We start from the raw sequence: 24,062 nt of genomic DNA on the forward strand, positions 1-24,062 counted from the left end.
AGATGGGACCTTTATTTAACAGGGATATTTTCTAATGATCTAAATGGCAACAGCATTCACCCTTCAGTTGCTTCCGTCTGCCCTGGCCTTTCCTCATTCCTGCATGCAAACACATATCCAAAATAAATGACAAACGGATTTGCTCAATTATGAATAGAACGTCAGCATCTGCTCTGCGCTCACACAGATCCCCTATATCACCTGTTTCATTCATCAATGATAATTACACATTTTTCACTAGGAATGTGATTAAAATGATGCCTTTTTTTTCACCCCTAAATGAAGAACAGGATGCAGGTAGCAATCATAACCGATGCTCTGTATTTTTTTCTTAACCACAAAAGACTATGCTTTTCAAAAAAACTGAGCACATTTATCATCTATAAATGAAGCCCTGGAGATATCTCCAAAGCACTATTTGCCTCCTTGACTTTACACGCATTAGATGGTGTATCCTACCTACCTACTCTTTGCGTGCCTCAAAGTTCCACCTACATCTGTAGGGTTTTTAATGCCTTTATTTTCCACATTTTTAATCTTTCTCCACTAGTTTTCCACTGCTGTTCCCTTTACTCCTTTCCTTCACGGTTAGATTTGTACTTATATTTCTTGGTATTTCCCATGGTAGCCAGGCGGCTCTCATGTTTTGCATCGTCTATTTCCCTAGACATCGTCTTCACTTCCTTCAAGCTCACTTTCTCCATGAATCATTCATAAGTTGATCTACTTCCTAGTGCTCTATTTTTTCACACCCTCCAGGGTCAGATTTGTTGCCTGTCCTAGTACTTGCTTTGAAAGGCTGCAAAGCTCTCACCTGGAGTAAACAGGAGGTAAAGGAGCTCAAGCAGTCAAAAATATAATCTGGAAGACACAGGATTTAGCCTAGATAAACTCTGGCAGTCTCAGGTTGCCTACATATTTATCATTTCTTCTGTGAATTGCTACAGTCTTTGATGAAACTTCATAAATAATATATCTTGGTTGCAGTTGTCTGCATATATCATCTTTGAAGAATTACAGATTTACAATATTTAAAAATAATTTCTTATCAGCAGAATATACAGGGCTTCTTGCCATTGAAGTATTTGTGATTATTTACCTTTTGCAAGGTAAAGAAGAGGTAAAACTGCAAATGTAATTACACATGCAAAAGAAATGGATACAGCCCAAAGCACCATTTGCCCAAATAGAATAAACAGTCTCCTGAGAGTGCATGTTAGCCAAAATACATTATAACCTACCATTATTTTGTTCTGAGTATATGCATTTAATTAGGGTTAATGCAAAAGAGATTTCTGTAATTCCATGCGAAAACCAAAAAGAGCAAACCACTTGCTGTTGTATGTCTACCAGTAAGTACCCTTGCAGCTGGTCACAGAGCAGCAAGGCAGTATCCCTGGGGACTGCTTGCCTCCTCAGCTGCAAGATGCCTGCTGTGATAACCACTATTGTAAAGTTAACATTATATAAAGCAGAAAGGCAATGAAACCCTAAGGCAAACAGAATTTTCCTGCTGCTTGATACAGTGTGGATCTAATCGATCTTTATCACTTCCTTAGGCTTGCAGGACAAAGAAAAAACACAACGACTTAGCTGGCTGCAGTAAGTAGAAAGATAAGCATCAGCCCTCACTAAAAACTTGCGTGAAGCAACAGACATTTAAGATTTTGCCTACTGTTTCCAAGACAGAATGCATCTACCCTCCCTCAATAAAAGCTGCACATAGCATGATCAAAGTATATCCCTAAAGGAAGAAGGGGGAAAATACAGATATTAGGAAAAAGCCTCATTTTACTGGGCAGTTATCAAACCTAGAAGCCATGCAGTAATGTACTTGGATGTGGGTTTTTTTTTCCCCAATAAGTTAGTTAAAAAAACATTAAAGCAAAAGAAATGTGGAGATCAGCAGATGAAACTAATAAAAGCAGATACCATAGCATGAATATTCAGTTGACTCAAAATTGAGTTACTTCCCCAACATCTAAATACCACAGTCCAAATTTTTTTATTTTTCTTATTTTCTGATCAAAACATTCAAAAGAAATGAGAGATTTAGAGACTGTAGTAAGAATGGCTCAAAAATTTACTCTTCACAAGGATTCTATCTAGATTTGGCCTAAGTGGGACTATTTAGATGCTTCAAGATAAGTATGTTAAGTGCTTTATTTTGGCCTCAAGGCCAGACTTTAAAACCTTGTTTCCATTATAAGCAGTCACACAGACATTACTGATGCATTTGAAAAGAGAGCTTGGGATAGCCACCTACCAGAGTTGGTAATCTCACCCTAAAAACTCTTTTGTGAAGCATAAACTTATTTTCAGTAGCATTCATAGCTTCGTCATCCACCATCAAAAGGATGTCTGGCTACAGTTTGTCTCCTGTTGGGGCTAAACAATCTTGTGGCTGTATCATTAAACCACCTCGTCTGGAATTAATATGAAGTATCAAGCTAAAGGGATGTAATATCTATCTGGAATTCAAAGGCCACACAGTACAAGCCTTCAGTTTCACAATGAACACATTCTTTGACCAACAACAGAAACAAGGACGCCTTTTTTACATATCCTTTTACCTAGCTTGACTTTTCCAGTTATACATGTTTTTTTAAGACAGCATGAGCTAGCCCAGAACTGCCCTTTGTTTATTTCCTCATAGTTTATTTGTATTTAATAATAGACTCTCAAAAATGACAATGCTTTTTAAGAAACAGGAATTACCTACTAAAAGTATTTCTGATACACAAGATTTGCTAAAGGACATTATAAACAGTTGTCTCTGTCACTTGATAAAGGAGGTTTTGAATTCTCATCTTTTCAATATCCACCATCTACAGCTCTTACCAACATTTAAACCTGCCTCATGTGGCCTCACTGATAATGCAAAATTCATTAGCCAAGATCCCTCATGCCTTTGGCTCCTCTCTTTGAGCTTTCTGGGCAACGCAGAGGATGGAAAGCTCCATCCATCTGACTTGCTGGTTCTGAGTTATCTGGTCTTGGATTCTGAGCGCTACTGGAATACGGGAATATCCCAGATGTGAGACTAGAGGTATCGTATGATGTGAGGCTGGCAGAGGAACTCCTCTGTGAGTTACACAATTTGACACAGCTAAAGCAAAAATTTGTAGAGAAATATGCAGCCTTATTTGTTGACTGTATTCAATGGGGTGCAGGCATAAAAAGGCCCTTCATTTTTTGAGGCTGTCTGTAACATATACTGTATTTTAATGCTTATTTGTGAATTAAGTATAAAACCTCAGATTCAAAAATCCAGCTTTCAGAAGTGACTATGTACTTCTGGCATTTGCTTGTGTGCCACTTTATTCTTTAGACCATTTTGAGTGCTCTTCCCACGAACAAATGTGTTTCATTTTATGAATAATACTCTGCTAAGGGGACATTCCTTTCTTTCACATATCAAATTCCATTTTAAAGCAATTGTGCTTTTCCTTTTGTTGTTGGCAATTTAATAAAACAAAGATGGAGTAAGTAGTTTTCAAGTAGAGACATCTGGGAAACACTAGCAACTGAAATTTATGCTAATTTAAGGTATGGTTGGCAGATTGGCTCGTCTCCCTTCAGTCTTGTTCCTAGAAACCATGCTTCAGGAAAAACATTTTTCTTACTTTGGATATTCAGGGCACGCTGAAAGATGACCTTGTGTTTTCCCATTTCCTATTAATCATAAAATACTGACCCATCTCTGTTGGCAAACTCAATCTCTTATTAAAACACATCTCAAGTTACAATTTAGAATGAGAGTTATAAAATCGTTCACTTCTTGTGCTGAAGGATTATATTGTCAACTTCAAGATATTTACGGTAATTTTGACATTACAAACTGTTACAAATGTTTTTCTTGTACTCTAATACTTGCCTGTGAATAACTTGGTACAGTTAATTAGAAACAGTAAGGATATAACAGAAATTGTAGTATGTGAACAATGACCAGTTAACTGACTAATTTAAGGAAATAAGAATGACCTCAATTAGTACATGTGACCAGACATTACAGTAGACATACTGCTTTCCTAGCTAACGCATACGAAGTCCAAATCTAGAACAGACTCTGCCCAGCATGTGCACTTTATTTCTTCAGAAATAAGTGAGAGCTGTACTCATCCAGCAATGAGGTTGCTGCTACGGGTCTTCAAGGATGAAGACTTATCTTCCTGAAACATTATTTTTAAAATGTGCCTTTTCACAAGCTGAGTATTTGAGACACTGTGAAATGACATATTTTTCAAGTAGAGACTAATATTCTCGTTTCAAATAAAGTTTTAGGTAATGTAGGATTCAAGCAATTTCGAATGTTACTGAAATGAGAAGCAGTCTTAGCTGATGCTCATTTTTATTCATGCAGGTTACTAGTCAAAGTAAAAAATAAGCACAATGCACTTAAAGGCAATAAAATAGTTTCTTCTGCTTACTTGATGGCAAACGTGTAGAACCAATTATACAGCAACAGCAGAAGTCACTGGAGCCTGCAGTACATACTTTACAGTAACATCACTATAGAATATTCTGACTTTTAAAGGGAGCGGGAAGAGTACAGCAAATTAAGGACTGAGCTGTCTGCGTCACCAAATAGAAACTGTTCTTCTAAAGGACACTTTTGTGGGAACAGGGAAGGTAAGTAAGCCACTAGCAGCTGACAAAAGACACCATCAGCTTTGGGGTTAAGTCCTCCTTTTAGCCCAGAGGTAAACCAGAAGATTCATGCCCTTACCCACTGTCCCAGGCTGGAATCTGAGCATCTACACCAGCTACTGATGTGAAACTGGGAGCGGCTCTTAGCATACGAAGAGCTGAAGGAGGACTGCATTCCTTGAAATGCTGACATGAAAGGAATTCCACGTACTACTACTGATTACTATTTTTGTAACTTAATCACCTTGCAGAAAAAGTAATTATTCAGCAACTTACATTGAAAAAACCCAAGATTATTATTTCAATATGCTTATAATACAATCGATATGTATCACATCTGCCTTACGCTGTCTTTTCACAGAACACACATTTGATAGAAGTTCAACAAGCAATTTTGAGGCGGCCAAGATACTATTAAGCAGAATGTCCCTCAACATTATAGCTATTTTAGTCACGGATATGGTAGGTTTGTTTAGTCATTAGGTCAGGAGAGCATATGCCCTCAAAGGTAAGGTATAATGAAAGCACAGAGGAATTTAACACTAGCTCATTCCGAACAAACACTGGATTTTGCATGATCTACTGGCTTTTATTATTTGCTTTTTTAAAACGCATTTAACATACTGATTATCTGGCCATTATTTTTGTATTATTCTCCTACACGGCTTCTTACTTAAATGCTACTGGCTGCCCAGTGAAAACACGTAAGAATGTAGTGACCACCCCCCATATTTCTGTTTATTGTGGTTGAAGAATCTGTGGATAGGGCGGAGGCAATACAGAAAATTAGAAAACTGCAGAATGCAGAAATCTACCTCCTTCAGAGAGAAGGCTGCAAAGAAAAAAACAAAAAAAACCAACCAGTGCTACTTATCCCCTGGTGGCTCCCATCTGCTTTAGTTTGCCAACTCAAAGATGTTTCATTTTATGTTAATGTTAAAGGCTGCAGTAACAGAGTCTCAATCAGTGACACAGCAAGAGAAATACAATACCCAAGAACCATGCAAGTAGTAGTGCTCCCTCATAAGGTCTCAAAAATGGTAAGCATGTTTCCCATTACATTTTTTTCAGTTTCACCCAGCTTTAAAAAAGTATTTCTTTCTATGAATTAATTGCAGGGTTTTTTCTATGCTCATCCAGTATTGACTATTAACATGATGCTGTCTATTTGTGATTTGTCAAGAACACATTATTATTTCCAGGGCTGACTGAATACACTACAATTTACAAATCAATTTTTGAGGCCTATTTGCATAATTTAATTTGAAATTAGTTTTGTTTATACCTAGGAATCACAAACTGCTGAAGAGAAGACAGAAAACATTATTATAGAATTAGGGAACTGGTCCATAACTGGGGAATTCTACACAAATGCCATGTAGGCTAAAAAAATAAGTTAAATTCATAGAAGTACCCCCTTGAGAACATTCTTGTTCTGAATTGGTACAATCCACTTTCAACTGATTAAAAAGAATCTGGAATAACACATTTTTATTCCAGAAATACAAGCCTCTGCACATGGGGCATTCACCACCAGGACTAACTAGGCAAATCGAAATAGCCTGGAATATTTCACTCTATGTCCCAGCTCTAAACCAGTTCTTTTTTTCCTCAGTTCCCCTACTCTCTTGCTCCCACAATTACTCTGTCCTGGAATTCATCCATCTTCTCCTTTCCTTACTCTATGAACTTCTCTTGTCACCATCTATTGTGCTATCCACCCACTTCCATCACTGTCATCTCACATTGCTCACTGACGCATGTGATCGTTAAATATAAGTTTAATTAGAAAGCATTCATTGGTAACAAATTATAATGACTGTCTAAAATTAGAGTTGAGCAGAAATTGTCTGAGATCTAAAAAGCAATAGTATTACATGATATGCCTTTCCTGCTAAGTAATATCTTACTTTTTTGCACTGATGATGAAATTAAACTGTGCAGGGGGCTGGCATGAACCACCTACAATTGAGAGACACAGAACTACTCTCTGCTGAGCTCACTTAAGAATAAGTACAGACCAAAGTCGTATTTTTCCCTTTTGAATCAAGAATTGTAAAAATACATTAACACAAGATAACCTTTTAGCCCGTTAAAACATTGCAGCTGAAGAAAGGTTTTGTGTACAGAAAGACATGACTTTAAAGCCAGCATATTCTGAAAAGAATGTCAAAAGTTCTTAGAAATTAGGAAACCTTTCCTTTTTCTGTTATAAATCCCAAGTGAAGAAAAATGCACCACGTGCCTAAATTAGCATACTTTATTCTACCTTAACTGTAAAGGAATCAAACGTAATACCCATAGCAATCACTAGTGCAAGGCAAAATCTCCATCCTTACCTCCCAGTTAACAATGCATATGCTTTACAGGACAAGGTAAGAGATCTAGTACGAGACTTAGGCACATTTTGTACCTCATTTAGGTCTCCTTCATAAGCACCAAGCGATTATGTTTTCCTCTTGCAAACTCTCCTTAAAATATACTTTTCAAAAGCTTCCTATATCATTCTTGGCAATCAACTTTCTCTGTACTTCTTCCCATTTAAATTCTCACACTTGCGCACCATATATGTCTAAGTAACTCTGCTAGCCCTCAGCTTCTCACTCCTACCTACTGCAAAAAAGTGAAAAAATGTGACAACTGAGGGAACTGACAGAAAAGCACACCAACCCTCTTAAGGCTGATCGCTTTAGCATACTCTGACATTCGAAACAGAGGTCTGATCATCCCCCTGCCAGCTCTCCCAGGATGCTCACAGTTGTGGAGCCACAGAAAATTAACTCAGCATTAACTGCACAAAAGTACGCACAAGTCCTTTGATTCAGCTCCATACGGTTATGGCTGGTTTAGTTTTTGGTACCTGAAATAACGAGCCAGTTGCTGCCTGGCTGGTGTGCACAGGTACCCACAGGGAGACGTTGGGTTGCCCACTGCTCCCAATAACCAGCCAGCTACGTCTGAAATGCGCTTGCAGCTCAGGAGAGGGATGTCAGCCTTGAGTTCGAGGCACTGATCTGGAACTGAGAGGGACCTCAAGGTTCAATTCCTGTCCCACCTGTATATTTCCTCTGGCTTTAAGCAATGTGAATCTCCTTTCTACAAAATCCAGAAGTTTTTTTAATTCTCCCCTTATGCCAAAGCATCATACTATAATTAAAGATTAACATACCAAAATTCTAAGCATTATGTCAACAGAAATTAATAGAGGGACCATTTAGGAAGTATTTACCATCCAGTAAAATCATTGATGCTGGAGAGTTTTGACTTCAGTCTCCATAGTTACCAAGAGGAAGTACAAGTACAACTTGTATGGGAAGAGGCACAAAGTCAATTAATTTTTTCATACCGGGGTCACAGTATGAACTAAACGAGTCCCTAAGACTTCTGAAGGTCTGCTCTTTCATGAAGTCTTCCTTCAGAGATGCTGGAAATTAACCTAATGAGACTGCACTAATCTTGTTAGCTCATCTGCATTTTAAGGTATAATAATATCACTTACTTGTTTTTCATTATTAAAATGTTTTGATTTGAAAGTCGGTACAGACAGTGCCTATTCAAAAGCTGACTCATCTCTTCTCATTAAAGGTAAGTGAATGGAGAGAGAATAAATTGCTTTTCTAGCAGCAGCAACAGAGCTCTGAAATCTAGGTCACATTGAAGAACTGTCTTTAAAGATTGAATTGTCTTTTTCTTTGCTGTGAAACATTGGGAATAACATAACCATGTTCAATCACCAATAAATTAGCTAGCGACTTGTTCATAAATGATACTTTAAATGTATTTTTTTAATTCGATCAGACTATAAAATATTCCATCCTTAACAGCGTCACCTTTTATCTAGCTTCTCTGCTTCGACATAATTACTGTAATGTTCTGATTCTCGGACAGGAAATTAACAAGTGGGGTCTAATTGCTAGGTCCTGTAACAATACCCACTAGTAAGACCAGTCAGGTGAAAACAATGTCATTCCTCACTCGCATTCAACAAAACATGGTTTTAGTCCAAGTAAGGAGGATAAATCAGAAAAATATGTAAGTTCAGGGATAAATCAGGATTGAAAGCCCACTTGTAAATGGACATTTCTTTGAAATGTCATTGAAAGACAGGATTAGACTTTTGTTAAGAGCTTGACTAATTCGATCAAATGTTTGAAATAAATAGCGTGCAATTCAGTAAAGACAAAAGCAAAGCCCTACCCTAGGTGTGAATAATCAGTTGCACAACAGCAAGTGGTTTGGGTTCAGCCTTCAAATGCTTCAAAAGCCTTCAAAAAGGCTCTGGAAATACAGGAAAGCCCAAACTTCATATGAATCAATAACCTCCGGCTATCAGGGAAAGGGAACACTATTTGGGGACGTAAGAGCTGCTGTGCTACATATTAAAGCAAACACATGTACTATTCCATTTTTGTCTTCTACAGGAAGGTTCCAACTACAGAACTCAACACAATTTTGATGAATTGGAGAGAATTCAGAGAAATAAAAGGGTGAAGAAATGGCTAGAAGACATGCTATGTAAAGGAAAAAATGACCAAACTGGTATTAGTTCATTTTGGGGAACAGAAAACAGAATGGAGACATGATATGGTCTTCAAACATGTTCAAAGCTGCCACAAAGGAAAGTAGCAGAGTATTTTCAATAAATATAGGAAGACACGCAGTAATGGGCTTAAACTGCAATGAGAACGATCTAGGCCAAAGGAAAAGCTTTCTAATGCCAAAGATAATTAAGGATGGGCACAGTTAGCCCACAAAAAATGTAGAATATGCTTGACAAATACCTGTTTGGATTAATGCAGATATAAGTCATGGTGCTGGAGGCAGGTGGATGCACTACTTAACTGCTGGAGGTCCTTTCTAGCTGCAACTTTTCTGATTCTTTGGTGGTAAAATACTATGTGGATGCTAGTTTTCTAAACTTTTGTATAATTTACATTACATGCAGAGATCTCTTCTGCTTCCCATCTGCAAGGCATTTTTATGTCTTGTGCTCATAGGAGTAATGCATTTTAATTATATTATGCACCAAACTACTCTTTGCTTGTCTCCTCCTTTGTATTTATTGTAAAACCAAACCAACCTGGCCAAGGAAATGGGCTTTACAGTATGTTTTTTCAGGCTTGTCAGACAGCACCTGAACTCACACCCCAATAATAATACTAAAACCAAACCAGACCACCACCACCAAAAAGACAGCCAAAGGTGAAACCGTGGAAGATTTTTGCTGTCTATCTACTACTTTTCTAACAAACTATTCAACCTTCATTTGGCTTCACTGGCCTTATTTATATAACATTATAGGCACTGCTTTTCAGTGCAGGTATGCACTTCAATACTGCTGTTTCAGCAGTGGTGATGCTACAGCTCAGTGGTCTCACATGTTTAAATCAGAGATCACTACCCAGCCTCAAAAATTCTCATGATTATCATAATGAATCCTGTAATGAGAAAGAATGTAAAAGTATTAAGGTTCTGTAGACAAGCTGTAAATCAGGTGTAAGAGTTTTGTGGTTCAGTGGCTGTTGACAAACTACAGCTTGGAAACCACAGCTATAGATCCAAATTGCTTTGAAATATGTGGATAACCATGCATACAAAAATTAATTTGGATCAAGCAGACAGCACTGAAATACAGCATCAAATAGTATCAAAATATAAAAAAAGGCAATAAACCAAAATCAGTAAAACTTTTGCAGGAAACTTTAATGGAGGCTATGGCTGTCTGTTCTTAACTCTGTACTTTCTCATTAGTCATTCTCCTTTTCTGATGAAGATTTTAAGAGGGTAAGACAGCGTAAGGGTGCTACTTGACACTGTTCCACAGGCAAAGCACCAATTGACATTTTTGTTCAGTGAAAATGCACTGCATAAACATACAAAGTAACGACAAACCAAAACCAAACGATTTTTTTTATAACTAACGAACTTGTCAGTTATCTAAGAACTCAGAAGAATATTATCTATATTGTAATAGATTCTAGCAATATAGGTTACCATCCAAGGAGGAAAAAAAGCTGCTTTCAGGATTTCCTATCAATACGACACCTAGTGAGAAAAATAATTATTAAATTTAGGAGACTTCTGTTAAATCCTTGCTTTTTTTTTTTTTTTTTCTTTTTTCTTTTCTATGAATGAGTCAGCTGCTTCATGGCTTGAATTCCTTTTAAAATGGGGATTATAATTTTAATCAGGGTGTATAAATTATGTAAATAAAGCAGGTCATATTAGATTTACAGACTAAAGAACGGACTTGTCTCACAGGTCTAGTGCTCCATTTTTAATTTCCATGCCCACTCATTTTAACTTAATTTATATTGGAAATATTTTAAATATTATACACTATTACATTTCTGAAGTGGATGCGATGAAATATTTTCAAATTCTTGGACAGATCTCCTTTTTGGAATTACAACTCTTCATTTGTATCTACCATGCAGGCAACATTGGAAATTTAAATGATTTGCAGAAAAATTCAGTCTTGCTGCAAGTAAACAGCTATGTAGAATAAGGTTTTAAATTCTTGACTGTGTCCTTGTAAAACTGTATTAAATATGCTTGGATTTTTTTGGGAGGATTAGAGAAATATTTTTCCTGTTATGCAACTTTGAATTTTAATTTTTCTGAAAGTACGTAAGCTGTTCAACTTTGGGTTTCTTACTGTGATCTGATCTGCGGTGTGTCTAAAGAGCTGCTGATAAGCCAGCAGTTTTTTAATGAAACATTCTCATTTTCAGAATGAGGCAAAAATTCAACGATGTCCATATTACAGGGCAAAAGGGATCCACTTCTCATCTCATGTGTATTATGTATTGAAACAATTAAAATTAAGTCAAGGGTTATTCTCAGTTTACATCATTGAAGATATGAAAGGAAAATTACTACGTTCTATTTAAATTCCCAAATTATATTCCTGTGTGCACTAGCAAAGTTTTCAGATCAGTAAAGAAATGTGGCTACTCCGCAAATTAATTAAAATACCACATTAAAATTTCTTGCTACCTTAAGTTTAATTTTTGGACAAACTATCCGTTTGCACCATAGCCACTGTTTCTGCATAGCGTCACTCACTCACAGTGCACGGCTGACAGCAGGGACCTACAATCCAGAGCACACGTTGGACTGGAAGATAACTGATCCTAGCTCCTATAAAGGTTTCTGTTGAGCAGAGCTGGAAACCAGAAGACCACTGCCCCACAGAGACTACATCAAGTGATGCACTGAGCATTAAGCCCCTGTCTTGCTTTATCTTGTCTTTACAAGATGAGACTGAGAAAACAAGTAACTCAATAAATTCCGAATTCAAGACAAACTGGGAGATGCTTCAGCTACACAAGGAAGAGGCTTTGGGTCTCATGTTGCCTTCAGAACTCGGCGGAGGCCAGGGAGACACGTTACAGGCACACCTAACTCCTGCTCTTGTCTAAGGGAAAATGGATTTTAGAACATTGTTCTTCAGAAGTTGAAAACATTTGGTATAATGTCACGATGCTACCTGAGGAACACAGTGGCAACATTCTGTGGCAAAAGACAGCGGTCCCTATGAGCTCAAAATTAAAAATTCAGCATGACTCTGCAAGTAGAAGGAGCCACTGACGACCAGGTCATATTCCAAAATTACCAATGTGATTCTGGGATTTATCTTTTTTCTTAAAATGTCAACTCACAAAAGATTCAACAGTAAAAAGCTCATTTAATAAGTTATTGTTATCACTTCTACAAAAATGAAATTACCCTCCCATTAATTATTTTTGTTTTGAGGGAAAAAAAATATCTTCAACCTTCAGGGACTAGCAGGACTGAAATTTTCCACACAATAAAACAGCTGATAAATTACCTTTTGGGAAAACTCACCTCTTTTGCTGTTGTTGAAAGTTTCAAACAAACAATACATTTTAATTTCACCAAATTAATATTCTCTAATGGAAGTACTGTCTCAGAAAAATGTTTAACTGACAAACATAACCTCTTAAAAGCATACAGCACTGATTTTACGTTTTAATTCTTTTGCTAGTCATAAACTATTAAAAAGAGGAGCTGTACAGATGTGTTCAGGATATACATTGTATAATTTAATAGGTCTTTTCTATTTCGGATTTCAGTAATTCACTGAAATATTTATGGCCTTGCCAGAACAACGAATGCACAGAGTTATCTCTTTAATCGTTATTATGCTGCTCCTTCCCAAGCAGCAATTCCAGTAAGGAGGAAAAGGTATGGTTCTATTTTAATAGCTGAAAGAATATTAAAGGTATGCTATACTCGCAATGCAGAACTGTCCCCACAAAGATCATCTTGCAGGAAGTAATCTTCTCTTTCTGATACTAAAAATATAAAAAGACATAGCAGCATGACTTTCAGCAAATGCTAGCAGTGAGACAGTATTCTTGGGGGTCAACAGATGACTCAATTTTGATATTCAGCCTCTAAAAATGCATCTTTAACACCACTAGCCTAAGTAACAAAAGTCAAGCTAGCCAGGGTATGCCTGCCCATGTGTTAGTTACATCTGGATTTTGATGTACAGACATAAACCGAAAAGGGAGCGAGGAGGGGAACTGCCCACGCTTATATGACAGGATCTTCAGAACTCTCCTCGTGTACTAAAGCTGATGACCTGTACAAAATTATAGCAATGTTGTATCTTTAATTTCAAGAATGAAATAGTAATAATGTATATGGCAGTCACTCTGTTGTAATAAACAAACACACCAAGGCTGCAACAAAGAAATAAAAGAAATATAATTACTTAATAACATTAGCTCTTCTCAAAGTAGCAAAATCGCTATTTGCTAAGACTTCCTACTCTACCTTAGATCTTTGTTCCACCCACATGTCAAAAGAACGGGAAGGGACACCTAACACTTTGCTGAATATGGAATAGTTTTGGCAATTGACCATGGTACAGTTTAAAAAACCCTAAACCTGAGAAATGGATAGATTCCGTATTTCAGCTTTTAATGCCTGAGACGTAAAACTTTGTCCATGGACTAATAATCAAAAGCAACTTAACCATCACGAGAACAAGCACTAATGGACGCTGACCACCAGCAGTTTCCATTGCCTTCTTTTTATAGATAGCATGCAAGGAGAATGAATACAAAAACTAGGCAACTAACATGCTGCCTGTAGGATCTTCAAAATCAAATGGAAACTACTGTGACTAACAAGATCAATAACAGTAAAACAAGTAGGATTTATGGAAGCTATATTCATTTGGTGATCATTTTATGGAACTTCAGCATGACTGCCATGTGTCAGATCCCAGGCTGACAACAGATTGGGAAAAATATAGTTCAAGATGCACTTCTTGAGTTCCTGCTGAGTGGAGAAGCAGGCTTCATAGCACTTAATGGATACTGATGACTGGGATTATACCAACAAGAGCAGGATTGTATTTTTGGATAGAAATTTCAGAGGCAGAGTGAGAAAATTAGTAGTAAAAATACTTGAAAGTTGCATTATGCTAGTGCACTTTTCAAAATGCCGACTGCCTGCTATTTTACGAAGAGATAAGTATGTTCCAGTGTTAATCAGATTTTGGCCATTACCAGTACCAAGTATATTTCTTTTCTAATTTTGTGACAGAAAAGAAGAAAATGCTTTCTCAATTCTTTTTAGCATGATTTGCACCATATGGTCTACTAAGTGCAGCCAGCAACTACTTTTAAATGCTGCAGTTCTTTCACCGAGGCATTATTATCCTTTGTATGATGAAAGTAATTTTATGTCTTCAGGAGATGCTTCTATTCTACAAAGCAGAAAGGCCTCTCAAGACTTGGTTTCTAAAAATAGCTTACAGTCTTTCAAGAAGATAAAGGATGAATCTTCCAGGGGATGAGCTTGATTATTCCGTTTATTACTTTCTTATTTGCGCTTCTGGATCTTGAGGATCCTGTAGTAGTAAGTGCTGGAAAATCAGGGGTTTCTTAGTTGGTCGTGTTGTTGTTGTTGTTTTTTTATGTTGGTTTTTTTTTTTTTTTAAACAGAGTCCTCACTTGAAGAATCCCCTAACTGACTTCACATTGCTGTCATTCAACCTACAAAGCTGAAAACCGATCTGCAGCATTATCACAAGGCAATATGTACTTGGAGATTTTCAGGAATACACTGAACTTCTTTAAACCCTCAAGCAAAATGTCATGCTGTTTTGGAGGAAGAGGATCATTTGTGTGGCTAATTCTTAAATATGTCATTTTGACCTGGCTGTCAAGGATGATCTTTAACAAGGCAAGCAGTTTTCTTTTGAAGAACACTCCACAAACTTGTCTTTGCACCTGGATTGTTTCACATACATTGTAAATGAATCAAAAAGGTATTTTGGTTAGGGCTACTTTACTTCATGTTGTACAAAATGAAGCAAATAATGAAAGAGAAGTTCCATTTACATGATGAAATATATCGTGATGGTTGCCCACCTACACATTTTAATCCATTTAGCAATCTCAAAAATATTAACACCCATTCCCTAAGAATTCATTAATAAACTATTATGTAGAGGATCTTTCTGGAAAAAAGGAAAACCTTCAATCGGCAATGCAATGTCGATAGTTATGAAATGCTATGTATGTAAGAGCCCCCTTTTTATGACAGCTCATCTGCAAGAAAACAGATGATCACATGGGAAACATTTTGTGAGAATCTGGCATAGAGGACTGCAGACAGACTGCTATTAAATAGTTACCCTGCCTTAACTACTGAGAGAGAGAGAGAGAGAAAGCGAGCAAGGTTTAAAGCTTTAATCTCACACACAAGCTCGTCAGAGCCCAAATCTATCTGTAATACTCTACAAATCAGAATGAACTCAGAAGGATGACGTTCAATCTTTAAATCCTTCTCTGCAGAGCTATTTTTAACTCTCAGGTTCACAAAATGGATCCCTGCTGTGGCTCCAGAGCTTTCTAACATGCACCCTACCTATTACATTTGACACAACCACATGTTAGAATTCAGTTGCCTTTAGAACCAAAAGTTTTTCTTGCACAATTTCCTATGTAGTGTGATAGAAACAACTCAATGCGACAGGACTCTACCACTGTCACTGGTGGAAAACCAATTATCTCCTCTCCTGGCCACTGTTATTCTTTTCATTTCCACCAGTAACTTTAACTCTAATATTCTGGACACTTCTGAACAACTTTTTTAACCCTCTTATTTTGCTTTCTTCCCCATAGAGTAACATAATAAGCAAGTGTTGCACATATGATGTCAAATAAGACATTTTTTGTATCTTGAAACATTTTCTCAACAAACATATTTATTCAGTCCCTTTCTAAATCAATTCTCAAACAATTGATACTCAGTCATCTCAATCATCTTTGATACAATCACTACTGTCAACCATAATCCACCAGCTTTCCAAAAACTCCTGTAATGTATCAGGCCATTTCTGCTTTGATTTTGCAAATCAATCCATCTAAGCTGGATTAGAACTAACGTGTCTGTTCAACTATAGGTGAACACGACCAAAATATATCATCATATCGATGATCTGAACCTGGAACCGTACAATAAGGCACCACTGCTTCTTAGATTTCCTACTGCATGCAGTTTATTATGTCAACTGCTCATGAACTAGTGCAATTTCTACCAATGGGCATGGATTTCTGCTAATGACCTGAGGATGTACACGTATCTCCAAATGAAACTGCAGGCTACACTCACTCCCCACAGCAATAAAATCTTCATTAAGACACTCTGATACATGTTCCTGTACATTCAGCAGAATAACATGTTGTAAACATTCCGGTATGAAAATAGAACACTACAGTGTTCAGGAAATTCTGTTAGTTTTACATGATTCTGGAAATCTTAATCTTGCTCATTTTGGCATTAATTTTCTGCCTTACATTTTCCAGGAAAAAAATGTAATCTGGAATAACTTTATATTCTGATTACAGTTTGATGAAGGGCTTCACTGAACTGACACTGAACCTGCACTGTCCTCGAGTGCTATGGATAATTTATTCTGCCAGTTCAAGTCCAGTTTTAAATAATAATGTCTATCTTTTTTGCTAATGAACTGATACAAGATTTAAAAGCTCTGAAGGATTTGTTTCCTCAGGGTCATTTCCTGACTTCAAAACTCACATTTAAAAATCCTTGACAATAATGCTCTGCTCTTCTAAAAATCTGGACAAATCTCATTCTGATGCATCCTTTGCATCTTGGAAGTAGGATCTGTATCTGTGTGGTTTCAGATACTGAGCTATTAAAACTTATATTCAAAAATCCTGTTGACTCAGACTGCATCACTACTGCTGCTTAAAGCCCATTAAGGCCAATGAAAATATTCCCACCAGTGAGATTCAGGTGATGTCTCCTAGACAAGGAAACCGAAGTCTCTAGAATCCCATGTGACGCTGACTTCTGACTATTTCCTCCTAACATATAGATCAAAATGATCTTCAACTACGGAAAGCCCTGGGTATATTGTTTTTGGAAGAGCTATACACGCTATTAACAGAACCAAAACAACTTTTTAGTATTACACTTCTATTTTTCCTTCCATGAGGTCTTTGTTAAGACAAAAGCCTGTCGATGAACCCAAAAGTTAAGAGGCTGTGCAAAAGGCAAGGGAAACAGAAGAACAGAACTAAAAAGAAAAACTGAATCCACTGAGAGATCTCCAAATGATCTGCCCTGTGGCAGCAAATCGCTGCAGTCTTCAGTGCCATCCATCCATTGGCTTTACTGCCCTCTGTGATAGGTGACTAATTTCGCCTTGCAGCCTTGCACAGGACTTACCACTTGCCCAGTCAACCCTTCCAGAACAGAGTGTATTGTGTACCTCTGAATTATTAGGTCTTTTCAGAAATGTCTACCACACCCAAGTTAAACTTCAGAACAAGAAAAAATTTCTTGACTTATTAAACCACCGTATTCTTATTAAAAGCTAGTAAAAGAATAGTTAATGAGGAACAAAACTTGCTTTTGGCTTCCAAGAAATTTTCGACTGACAATTAACAAAACACTACACATGCTATCAGAAATAACATGAAGAAATACCCAATGCATTTTCCCGGAAGGAAAATTACGGTCCAAAAATATTCTGTGATTTCATTATAATGCAAAACGCTGTTTGTTACAAAGATTTACTTAATTTATTTTTTGTTCTTTGTTTATATATTTTCTCTAAAAGTCTCACTATTATTTATTCCACAATCTTCAGTGAATCTGAAAAATATACCCAATGTACTTAAATAAGGTCATTATTATTACACCCATTTGACACTGGTAAAATGCAGGCAATAAACTGCCCTGGGATATCTGCTTAAAGTTAAGGAGAAATGCCCTTATTATTTTAAGGGCATTGATAGGGAAAACCACTTCTAACTCTAGACAATAGTTTTCCCTCATTCTGCATTCTGTATCAGTCCTAGGAAGTACTGACTAAATCTTAAGCAGCCAGAATTAAGGCAGCTCTGTAATCTTGGAATGAAACGAAAAAATAATACAGTGAACAAACTCTGCTGGGTGAAGCACACAACAGAAATGTGGCCAAACCATCATTTGAAAACAGTCCAATTGCAGAAGGTTCTGACTGTGGGCAGGGTAAGGTTAGGTTACGCTGAGGGTTAGGGTTAAAAAACCAAAGGGGACAGCCCTTAGCAGCAGCAGCCCTTTTCCCGTGTTTGTAGGTTCTGCCACCATCTATAAGATGGACCCCTTACCTATACCACTCTGGACAGGTGGACTCTGGACCCCTTACCTATATACCTATACCACCCCAATCCAAACAGAACCTCTACTCACGCCACTTTTCCTTCATTTGGAAACACCACCACCCCCGACACACACACGGTGACTACTCAAACGTGCTACTCTCAACTGGCAAGCATGATGCGAAAGCCAGAACATCTGATGGAAGAAAGGAATTATTTATGTGACTGTATACATGCAGACACACACACAAAGACGCACAGACTCACTCACAATCTACTTCCAAAATGGCACGGACAGACTTTGCAAGGTCTCTGGCTTCTGCTGCAAGAGCTGCTGTGACAGTAGGTCCAATCCTTCCCAACCGTGCAAGAAGTGTTTTAGTAGACAATGTTGTTCTTCTGTCACTAAGAGAATAAAAACCAGTTGTGTTTATTTGTAAGATCATAAAAGAAATGGTTACTTTTAATAAAGTAAACCTGTGTTTCTAGATTTATTTTGGTGTCACTGAATGAACAAAAGATACTCATACTGCCAAACTGATGAGTTTACCTCACAGCAGTTCTGTCTGTACAATAAAGGGAATAGGAAAGTCCAATTTAAACAACACTGATGCCTCAAAATCTAGCGTCAAGAAAAGCAACATACTTAAAAGTAATTTTCTTATTAGCATTTAAGAAAGGACACTGCTTTAGGGGGCCCAGTTCTTATCTTCTCTGCTGTTAGTGAGCCAGTTTGTCACCTTATCTTTGTGTTTTATACTTCAACCCATTTACTAAAATAAAGTCTACAAACTTTATAAAACATGCAACATCAGTCTTGTGCACTGATGAGAACTGCATTTAATTGATTAGCATCTGTGTATTAAAACATTGACATCTACAACATAATAGTTGATCTGATCCTGCTAAATTCCAGCTAAATTCACCTAAATAGATTTGATTTCCTTGAGAGCTTTGCTGAAAAAGATGGCAGGACCAAGACTAAACAACTTTACCGTTACATGAATATTAATGGAACACTTATCTGAGATATGTAAGCACAATCATGCTGATATTCTGAAGGACCAAAGGCTGCTCTAAATCTTGTTGGATATTCCTAGCTACCTTTTTAAACAAGAAGAGTAATAAAACTTAAATGCATATGCATGTTATCATTTTATTTCTAGGCTACCGGATTAATGATGATGCAAAATTGCTTGGGCAAATCTAAAAATAAAAAAAATTATAGCCCACTGTTAAGGTTCCTTACAATTTTAACTAATCCTTAGCACATTATAATTACTTTATGGAAACATCCAGACAACCATAGCTATGTAATTACTAACTGCTTTAATTTAATTCTGAGGTTTTTAATGAAGCTGTATCCTGAAAGCCTAATTTATAACTCATGCCACTCCCTCTCCTCCAATAAAATGACACTCAGAAACATACAGCAAAAAATATGGAAAAAGTAGCTATAAGACAGTATTTGAAGGCTTTGAAACAATCGTAGAGTTTTCCAGTATTAATATCACCACTTCAATATTAACAACTATTCCATTTTATTACCTTAAAACTGTTGAGGAAGTGGAGTTATCTGAAAGTATTTCATGCACCACCTGTTGGCCATAGTCAAGAAGTTAACAGTTTATAAATCAACATGGTCAAAAAGTTAATACTTTATAATGTGATGTTGTATTTGGGTGGGGGGGATTTGATTTCTAATTAGAGTCTGGTCTCCCCAACCAGAAGTGCGGAAGTAAATCCCAAAATATTATAACCCCTTTAAATGAAATAAATGTAATAACATTTAAATATAAACCCTCTTTTTTTGGTTTCATAACATTTCAAAATATTAGCAGATATTACTTTTTCTGTCTTTTCCTCTGGTGAATTTCACAGAAGTTGATACGAGTTTGTGAAACATTAGGTGAAAAAAATTACCTGATATTTCGTTTCTTTAGTATAGCAAAACATAAAAGTAAATTCCCACATGGATCTGTACACAGATAAATACACCGTCTTTATTTGTAGCAATGAAAGGATCTCTGCAAACTAGTTTATAGTCAGTTTACTATGTTTATTCCTCAGAAACATCAACACAAAACTTTTCCAAATAAAATATTGCTTGAAATGAAAGGCAAAGCTACCTCTACAAATTGTAGCAGTTTTTCAGTAGCCACCTCAAAGGTCTTCCTAGCCAATTCCGATTTCCGCAGCTGGCAGTCAAGCACTGTAACTCTCTTTCTCAAGTCTTGGATGTTATCCTAGGAAAGATATTTTAAGGCTTTTAGTCTAATAATTTTCTCCTATGGCTCACAGAGATACATGGTGTGAGTTGAAATGGATGTCTGAAACATTTAACTCAACAGTCTTTTCTACATTTCTGCAAAATATAGCTGCTTCTGCAGCTGGTACGCCTGATGTGCTAGTAAATCAGCTCCCAGACTGCAACAGATTTTGGCAAATGATATAAAGGTAAATTGAAAGTGGCAGCTAACAACAGTGACAGGGCTGAAACTTAAGACAGTTCGAAATGATTTATGAACAGATCAAAACCACCAACCTGACAGTGACACTATCTGTCAGCAGGGTGGCACAAATAGCCAATATGGGAACAAACTCAGTCCATTAGTTTGCATTTGTACATCCTTTGGCCAACAGAGTAATTATGGCGTATCTTGGAGAAAATTACCCCCTAGGATCTCTCTACATGCACTTGTATAACCTATTGATCAGCGTTATGCATCCCTCTGCATGTGAACCCCTTTTGATCAGGTTCTGGAGTCTCAAGGTTTCAGCTTGAGTCCCTGGCACTGTTCATGTAAGAGGACCACGAGTAATGTCTTCACATGTATATGGGCATGTTTGTCTAGTTAAGCTGTCTGTTGAACACAAGACCTAGACCAAAATACTCTCCAAAATCAAGAAAAAATCACCATCATCAAAAATAAACTTTTACCTCACTGTGGGTGATCTTTTCTGAAAGCCCACTACCTACTATAAAACTCTTATAGAAACCCACCAAAACCCACTTGAAGCAAACGAGTACACACTTTTCTTTGTATATATCATACAAATGACCAGAATCACAACCACTCTGAATATCAAAGGATCTGTTGATTAAACCACCTGTCTTTGGCAATCTCACTGTCCCCTGTTGCAGAAGGAGCTGGTAAGCCTTCCAAGGGATTTCACTCTTTGATACTAACAAATAAGTATACTATAGAGTTGGTACCTACTTGATACTGCTTCTTATGAATAAGAAATGCAGAGAATCAAATCTCAATTCAGATATTCGAGTGCTTACTCAGAATTTCAGGAATTCAAGCTAGCATCTCAGAAACAATTATCTAAGAAAGCAACCCACAGGCTCAGAATTTCTTAAAAGTTTTGATATGTATTCAAGTCCTAGAAAACAAACCGCTTCAAAAATACCTGACAAAAGATGGGGCATCACACACATGTTCAGAAAGAAGAATTTCTAGGGTGTGATTCATCTCATCACACACCCTCAAAATGAAATGAGAAGGATTCCTCCCTTGGAGCTACACACACTTGCTGTATTGCTTCTTTGCAAGCTTGTATACCATAGAGCTTGGCTTTACCTTTTAATACCTTAGAAGATTGAATTAATTCTCATGATAAAATAAGGCAACAAACAATAGGTCTTCATCAATTCATATGCACATCAATTTTCATGAGAAAAGCAAGGTAAACACAGAAATGCCAACTTGCTTGCACTTGTTCAGACTGCGTGTAGGAAAAGGATCCACAGTTATAGGGAAAAGTTTAAAAGTGCCTCAAATATTTTACTTCTTGGCATGTTTTGAAATGCCTCACTGGAGATGAAGTGGTTTTAAAATATGAGGTTCCATTAAAACAGGAAAAAAATTCTGGCAGCATACTGCTAGTAAAATGCAAATGATTATTAAATCTAGATTTGCTTAAGAATGATATTGGGCTTTATATTGTTATTATTTGCCTCACAAACATAAATGTGAGGGCCATTTTTACAGAAATACAAAAGGATACAAATACATGTACTGTTTTCAAAGACAATATGTCTTCAGTGCAGAACCTGTTCCAGGCTTTGATGCTTGAGATGTGCCATTTTGACCTATGACCCACATATGCTTCTAGCTCTTATTTTTGCAGCCCAAAGATATCTGGATAAAGGAAGACTCGCACACTTCACATTACCCCCTTCACTACATATTATTCCAGTTATTGAATAATACAAGACAAACACTGACCTACTTTAGAAAAGCAGATGAAAAGAAAATGAAAACAAGATACATGACAACCGCAAGGAAACCATGGTAACCACAACAGGCGACTGCTTTGCTTACTTTATTTTGGCCAGAATGATCAGCAAGCTGAGCCTTCAGCTCTACAATTTCAGCTTCTAATAAGCGAATTACTTCTTCATAGTCCATCTCCATTCCACGAGCCTGTCTTTGTGCAGCTTCTGCAAGATGAATCCTACTTCGCAAAGCTCTTGTCTCTTCTACAGCTGCCTTGGCTTCCTATAGATGACAGAATTTAAATGAAAAGTTACAACTCCAGCTAACAAAGTAGCACGGATCTAGCTCAAAAGTACTGCAGTCGGCATTAGGGCTACCTTTTAGTATTTATAGTTAGATTTTTTTCATTATTAGATGAAAGTAGACCAATTGCTAATTTTAAAGTGTGTGATGTGCAAACAAAGAACTGGTATTTACAGACAGAGATAATTCTCCTAATAAATTAAATCATGAATTCTATGATTACTGTAAATCTAACTGAATGAAAGGCTTTATAGAAATGCATCTGATGCTGTTAATCTGCCCCACCGCTTTCATACTAAATACTTCAATGCGGGATTATTTCATTTTTTTATTATTACTGCCTGAATTCACATTCAATTCAGAGTTTGCACATCATGTAGCTGGACTTCTAATGCAAGTATTCAGTTCACACTCTTCTCAAAAAAAGTGCTGGTTTTTATTTTTCTGTCTAGTTCCTGCTGTTATATCGTTATTCTGTATTGTGACAAGAGAGTGTTAGATAAGATTTATATACAAATATTATATGGAAAACAGGAAATGAGAAACTGTTAGCTTTTAATTCAGCTAAAGTAATCCCTAAAGGTCATAAAATCTGATTTTGAGAAGGATATTCCTTAGTACATTTTAGTACTGAATATTAATTCAAGTTAATTTTGATTTGTACATTTAGAAAGTCAAACTAAAGGTCTGGACAACATATGAATTTACACTAGGAAAAAAACCAAACAAACTGTTCATCAAAAATGTAGACATACAGGCTCACTGGCACCAAAACCAACAAACATCTTTCCCCTTAGCTTTTTATTAATCTGCGGAAAAAGACTGTGTATTAATTTCCTGAATCATAGAAGTTATAAGCTTTAAATACAGAAATTCATAGAGCTAGAAATTCTTTGTACAAATTTTTCAGCTAAGGATACTTAGACTATTCCTAGTCAACCTATCATGTCTTATAATTATATCCTGGTTGGGAATGGAAAAAGAGGGGAAACAGGAAGGGGTAGAGGAGAAATAGACTATGAATCTATAAGTAGGAAATAACTTTCTAGAAACCAGGTTGAAATCACTGTTTCAATGAAATGACCAAATATTCCCATTCTTGTGGAAGAATTGTTATATAGTATTTAACAGGTGTCAAAATATAAATGCCTAGAGAGTTAGTCAAGCTTACAAAAGCAGATCCAATTCTATTATTTCCTAACTTGGAAGTATTTGTTCTGTG

General features: G+C 36.8%; 1 protein-coding gene across 12 annotated transcripts in view; it reads right to left on the bottom strand.

Annotated features, from left to right (window-relative positions):
* STXBP4 (syntaxin binding protein 4) overlaps positions 1–24,062 on the bottom strand; it is a 76,261-nt gene that overhangs the window by 20,518 nt on the left and 31,681 nt on the right. For all 12 annotated transcript variants that reach the window (XM_056331682.1, XM_056331773.1, XM_056331867.1 and 9 more), the window contains 4 exons: positions 22,643–22,819; positions 20,441–20,557; positions 19,860–19,909; positions 18,583–18,716 (listed from right to left, as the gene is read on the bottom strand). In XM_056331682.1, the coding sequence (XP_056187657.1) occupies positions 18,583–18,716; positions 19,860–19,909; positions 20,441–20,557; positions 22,643–22,819 (478 nt within the window). The remainder of the gene's footprint in view (positions 1–18,582; positions 18,717–19,859; positions 19,910–20,440; positions 20,558–22,642; positions 22,820–24,062) is intronic.

The sequence above is a fragment of the Falco biarmicus genome, chromosome 1 (assembly GCF_023638135.1).
Source record: "Falco biarmicus isolate bFalBia1 chromosome 1, bFalBia1.pri, whole genome shotgun sequence".
Classification (NCBI taxonomy): Eukaryota; Metazoa; Chordata; class Aves; order Falconiformes; family Falconidae; genus Falco; species Falco biarmicus.